Source organism: Polyergus mexicanus, unplaced genomic scaffold (assembly GCF_030449975.1).
Source record: "Polyergus mexicanus isolate NDT 795.1 unplaced genomic scaffold, iyPolMexi1.0 SCAF_5, whole genome shotgun sequence".
Taxonomy (NCBI): Eukaryota; Metazoa; Arthropoda; class Insecta; order Hymenoptera; family Formicidae; genus Polyergus; species Polyergus mexicanus.
In genome coordinates, this window is record NW_027223325.1 from 7436884 (window position 1) to 7442663 (window position 5780).

At 30.4% G+C, this 5780-nt stretch overlaps 2 protein-coding genes across 3 annotated transcripts; one reads left to right on the forward strand and one right to left on the reverse strand.

Annotated features, from left to right (window-relative positions):
* Positions 1-622: 622 nt before the first annotated feature.
* Positions 623-1505, forward strand: LOC138933271 (nucleoside diphosphate kinase 6). Its single transcript, XM_070295868.1, has 3 exons — positions 623-793; positions 943-1246; positions 1324-1505. Exons 1-3 carry the CDS (start codon positions 716-718, stop codon positions 1503-1505), a joined length of 564 nt encoding a protein of 187 aa, XP_070151969.1. The 5' UTR covers positions 623-715.
* A 78-nt stretch (positions 1506-1583) lies between these two features.
* LOC138933114 (suppressor of Mek1) lies at positions 1584-4316 on the reverse strand. 2 transcript variants are annotated; one of them, XM_070295611.1, is made up of 6 exons: positions 3943-4316; positions 3408-3701; positions 3122-3314; positions 2592-2885; positions 2111-2247; positions 1584-2005 (listed from the first exon to the last, which is right to left on the reverse strand). In XM_070295611.1, the coding sequence occupies exons 1-6, from the start codon at positions 3980-3982 to the stop codon at positions 1845-1847; spliced, it is 1119 nt and encodes a 372-aa protein (XP_070151712.1). In that variant the 5' UTR covers positions 3983-4316; the 3' UTR covers positions 1584-1844. The 2 variants fall into 2 exon arrangements, with proteins under 2 accessions (XP_070151712.1, XP_070151711.1); XM_070295610.1 differs by having other exon boundaries at positions 3122-3701; positions 3943-4314.
* Positions 4317-5780: the final 1464 nt, after the last annotated feature.

Below are 5780 nucleotides of genomic sequence, written 5' to 3' on the forward strand. Positions count from 1 at the left end.
TATTTTTATGTACAGAGTAATGAGACAAATCAATTAGTGCAAAAAAAAACAAATAATTATTTAAAAAAATACATTGTAAATAATTTTCTTAAAAACAATTATTTTTTATATTAATTGATTTGTCTCATTATTCTGTACATAAAAGTATTACGGTAAGATTATCGAAAACTAAATATTTTACAAGATATTTAATTTTTTATATCAAAATATGTCAGATTAAAATACAAAATAACTCAAAAAGTACTTAATGAAAAAATACTTTATTATGGTGTTTTGGAAAGCTCTTGACATAAGCTATAAGAATATGCAATAAAAAATAGGGGGTTCCATTTAAGAAATTAAAGGTGTCCTTGACTTGACCTTAACGATGCCATCCAAGGTCAAACCAATGACACCATCTTATATTACCCTCAAAACTATACAATTTTTGTTGAAAACGTTTTTCTCTAAAATGCTTAGTTTTTGAAAGAAAAGGGGTGTACGGGTGGTCCAGGACACCCTGTATATATTTTTATGGTCGTTTCAATCGAGCATCTTCATTATAATTATGAATGAGCGCGACTTACGAGAATACGAAATTTTCCGTAAACACGCATGCGCACAGTGTGTATATGTCGGACACGTGGTACCCATAGACATCTATTTGTCATGCGCAGGGTAATGGCGATACCGTGACACTGCTCGAACTCGTGTAAACGATCCGAAGAATGTTGATATGCAATCGAAGAAATATCTCCAGTTAACATTGGCGATACTTAAGCCGCACGTCATCAAATCCCCCTTCGCTCTTCAGGTATGAGTACTTAACCTTATTTGTCAAGGAACGCGAGAACGCAGGCAAATCACAGGATATGAACAACAAATTCGATTCGCGCTTTTAGCGCGCGAAGAAAATGAGAAGATTTAGAAGAATTGTGACTGAAACTCGCTCTGATTTTTCAGAAGATTCGCGATTTAATAATCGACAATAATTTCAAAGTTGTCAGATCGCGCAGGGCGACGATATCTCGCGAAGAGGCGGAGTTCTTTTACAAGGAGCACAGGGACAAGTTCTTTTACAATCGTCTCGTGACATTTATGTCCAGCGGCCCATCCGATATTCACATCCTGGCGGCTCACGATGCTGTCGCCAAGTGGCGACAGTTGATGGGCCCTACCAAGGTCTATCAAGCGCAATACAATGCACCGGATACTATTAGAGGCATGTTTGGTCTGTCGGATACCAGGAATGCCACACATGGATCTGGTAACATACATCATAATATTATGAATACTCAACTGAAAGCTTTGTATAAGAAAAAAAAACAATATTGTTTACTATAGATTCAACAGAGTCGGCAAAGAGAGAGATTGCAATATTCTTTAAGGACTTTGATACAAAGAATTGGTACGACAAAGAGGAGATATTTTATAATTTGGGAAAATTGCATTTTGATCCAATATCTTTTGTGCATACTATCGACAGAAGCTACTTAGAAAAGCAGAATGAGCATATTAGAAAATAATCAGCATTGTTAATTTATTAAATAAAATATTTATTATTTTTAATAGGAGAGATATTTTTTATCTACAAAGTTGTCAAACTCAGAATATGTGCAGTTTTATAGGAAAATAATTTGGGGAATCTTTCTCCATTGTGTAACGCATCTTTAAACTGTTAGACATAAACATTAGACTAATCAATTTTTCATACACATGAAAAATATATACACAATGGTGATTCTCGCCATTTTACAACAAGATATACAATTGTGTGGACCCTTAAAACGATAAATGCATTGAAACAATGGACGGATAATCAATATCTAAACACATGCATTGCATTCTGATTGAAATGTTGTAATTTATGCATTTATTTTCACATAAACTTTGGGACGCGAGAACACCTTGATCCCCTCTTCCAGTTTATTCAGTTGCTTTTCTATTTCAATCTTACGCCTCTGTGCTCTTAAGGTATCCGTCTTTATAGGCATCATATTTAATTCATTGACGTAATCTTGATAATCTTGATAAGCATCAGAGACATAATCAAACATTAGATTTAATTAATTTGTGGAACAGAGATCACATTATACTTGTTAAATTTTATATATATACATATTATACCCACTTTTTTTTAATAACCGCAATGTCTCCTTACGCTCATGGTCAGGTATGGCCACATGACCTTCTGGACAGTCAGGGTGCAGTGCTTCTGCTTTAATCTTTTGCTCTTTTTCTTGCGCTTCCTTTCTATCTCGAAGATATCTATTCGAAAGATTGTTACATAAAAAATCTAACAAATTATATAAGTGTTCATCTATCTGAGATTTAATAAGTTTTATCATATTAATATCTCTCTCGTAATTACTCGTATTTATTCAACATTATATTTACTCTACAATTTGTTATTTCTTATTATCAATTACGTTTATACAAAAGAAGAGTTGAAGAATTGCCAATCTCATAGTGCGATTACACTCAATGTACTCTGAGAAAATGTATTATAATGTAAAAAGAAAAAACTATTGAGAAATATGGGGAAAAATAGGAAAAATCCTTTTAAAATCACAGAGAGATCTAAAGGAGAAAAGTTATTTGCAATGTCGTACTTAGGAATAACACCCTTGCGATAATTCGGCGGTGGTACATCGTTGTTGAGCTGTATCGCCAATTTAGTGGCAATGGAAGTACGTTCTTTATTCAATTTGATAAAGTCAATTTCTTCCCTAGGTGCCGGCGATACGGAATTTCGTAAATCGATATTTTGCGCGTCTTGGAGATTACGCATATCGCCTCTATCTGTAGGCGAATCGACTTGATTCCTTAAAGTTCTTTCCTCTTGCTGATTTAAGTCGCCATTACTTGCTGTTTCATCATGTGTTGTAACTTTCTTTGAGGGATATCTATGCGGAATAAATCAGTTAATAAATTAAATGTGTTAAAAATGTGAGAGAGAGTCAAACAATGAAATAATGTAAGTGATACAATTAAATTAATTAAATGAATTGTAAGTATAGAGAATTACTTTCCCAATCTTTTTCTACTAGCTCTATTCTGTCCTAATCTAATATTTATCATTATTTTACAGATTTGTAACAATTCTTAAGACTAAAATCTTTAACACAGCATATATATTTACCGAATAACGCCTTCAGAGTATATACTTTCCACTTGGTCTGTATCTAAAGTCTGAACCCCTCGATTTCTATATTTTACAGTAATCTGCGCATTCATATCATTTTCAGATTTGTGGAGGATATCTGGTTCGGATGAAACCTTTGGCTGCAGTTTCTGCTGGTTCTGATTGTGTTTGCTAGTTTTCTTCTGTCTATCTGATGTATTATTATTATTATTATTTATTCCTTGTCTAACAATCTTTCTAGCAGGAGCAGCATGCTTTTTGTCCAGTTCAAGTGTATTGTTACCATTTTGAATTTGCATTTCATCCTGCACCTTGTCGGTTGATGCTGAATTATTAGTTTTTGATTGAACATTATTCTTTGACACTGGACTGATATGATTGTTTTCATGTTTTTTTTTCTCTCGGGAACTGGTGGCCACCCTTGCGGATACATTCTGATATCTGTCTGTGGTCCTGTGATGCTTGTGTAGTTGCAATTTCTGTAGCTCTTCTATCTCTTTATTGGTTTGAAAGCATTGTTCCATTCGTCGCAGATTTTTCATATTTTCCTGAATAAAATTCTTCCTTCTGACTGGCTCTATAATAGCATATAAAATATATGTTGCATATCATTAATTATATACTTTTCATACACTGTAGAAACACGTGAGTAATTTTACGTTATTTTTCATGTACAAATTTTTGTTAACTATTTTTCATTTGCGATGTATTATTATTAAATGAAACTCATTATCAACTTCATTATTGAGTAAAATCTCTTGTTTCGAGCTTTTTTACAATTACTTAGAATAGAAAATATGTAATAATATATTACTTACTTGGATCGGGAAAAATGCCTTTCAACGTCGTTATTTTCATCCTTCCAACAACGATATTTGCCAATATTGTCACTTTATCACGTTTACAATTTGCATGTCCAGAAAAGCAAAATTACATCCAATTGATGTTCTCTCTACCGCATAATTTTCATTTCGTGCACGTTGTTCTTGCCGTTACCACATAAACAATTTTGTTTACGTATTTGCACCAGCTGTGTATAACCTGGTCTGTCAAAGCGCCAGTCTTGCCAATGGCGAGAGCGTAAAACCATTCACGGCAACGTACGTCAATTCATGAATGGCTTTACCGATGAATGGTTATGGTATATGAAATGCGTACTTTTCAGCTATTATCTGTTATATCTTTTTTTATACATTTTATGTCTTTTTAATTTTATTTTTATTTTTATGTCTTTTTTATATATTTTTCTTTATTCTTATTCTTACCAACAATAAGTCGTAAAAATATAATTTTGTCTCATACAAAATGCGAATTAAATAATACAGTCAAATAGTATTGAAAAATAACAATAAATAACACACACACACACACACACACACACACATATATATATATAGACTCAAGGAAAATCCTAAATGTATATATATAATAATAATAATAACAATATATATAATAATAATAATAAATAACTAATATATTGTCATAAAATAATAATTTAACATGAATACAGAATAAACAAAAATAATAATTATACAGGGTATCTCTAAAGTCTAACCCCATCCCTAGATCTCGGAAACGGTTTTAAATATGGAAAAATGTTTCAGACAAAAGTTGTATGGTTTCGAGGGGGACATAAGGTGGTGTCATTAATTTAATCTTGAATAGTTGCGTGAAGGTCACCTTCAATTTTTTAAACTGCCTACTTTTTATTGCATATTTTTGTAGCTTATCTCGAGAGCTTTTCAAAACACTATAATAAAGTATTTTTTCATTAAGTACTTTTTGAGTTATATTATATTTTAATCTGACAAATTTTGATATAAAAATTAAAATATCTCGTAAAATATTTAATTTTCGATAATCTTCGTAATACTTTTATGTACAAAATAATGAGACAAATCAATTAGTGTAAAGAAAAAAACAAATAATTGTTTAAAAAAATATATTGTAAATAATTATTACATACTTTTTCTTAAAATTATTTTTTTTACACTAATTGATTTGTCTCATTATTCTGTACATAAAAGTATTACGATAAGATTATCGAAAACTGAATATTTTACAAAATATTTAATTTTTTATATCAAAATATGTCAGATTAAAATATAAAATAACTCAAAAAGTAAAAAAATACTTTATTATAGTGTTTTGAAAAGCTCTCGAGATAAGATACAAGAATATGTAATAAAAAATGGAGGGTTCCGTTTAAGGAAACATCGATCACATTGACCTCAACTTGAAAAGGTCAGTCAAGGTCAAGTCCATATTATGTGACCCCCTCGAAACCGTGCAACTTTTGTCTGAAACATTTTTGTTTATCGGGCTCAGTTTTTGAGATATTCAATTGTTTAAAATGGGACATTCTGTGTATATATATATATATATATATATATATATATATATATAACATAAATGTGTATAATATTATATATTTTCAATAACCTTATTTGTAGTTAATTAGTTAATTTAGTTAAACTTTATTAATTAAAACTCTGAGTATTTAATATTTAATATATACTTACCTATTTTTTATTATTATATTTACTATTAAACTATATATATATATATATATATATATATATATATATATATATATATACATGTATCTATATACATATACATGTATCTTTAAATTAATGATATGGATAAATGGCAA

Excerpts from the sequence above, each read along its gene's own strand:
- LOC138933271 (XM_070295868.1), top strand. The coding sequence starts at position 716 with ATGCAATCGAAGAAATATCTCCAGTTAACATTGGCGATACTTAAGCCG. Across the intron at positions 794-942 it reads AATCCCCCTTCGCTCTTCAG|AAGATTCGCGATTTAATAAT; the intron begins GTATGAGTACTT and ends CTGATTTTTCAG. Across the intron at positions 1,247-1,323 it reads GAATGCCACACATGGATCTG|ATTCAACAGAGTCGGCAAAG; the intron begins GTAACATACATC and ends TGTTTACTATAG.
- LOC138933114 (XM_070295610.1), bottom strand. The coding sequence starts at position 3,982 with ATGAAAATAACGACGTTGAAAGGCATTTTTCCCGATCCAA. Across the intron at positions 2,886-3,121 it reads TACTCTGAAGGCGTTATTCG|ATATCCCTCAAAGAAAGTTA; the intron begins GTAAATATATAT and ends TATTCCGCATAG. Across the intron at positions 2,248-2,591 it reads CGCAAGGGTGTTATTCCTAA|ATATCTTCGAGATAGAAAGG; the intron begins GTACGACATTGC and ends TCTTTCGAATAG.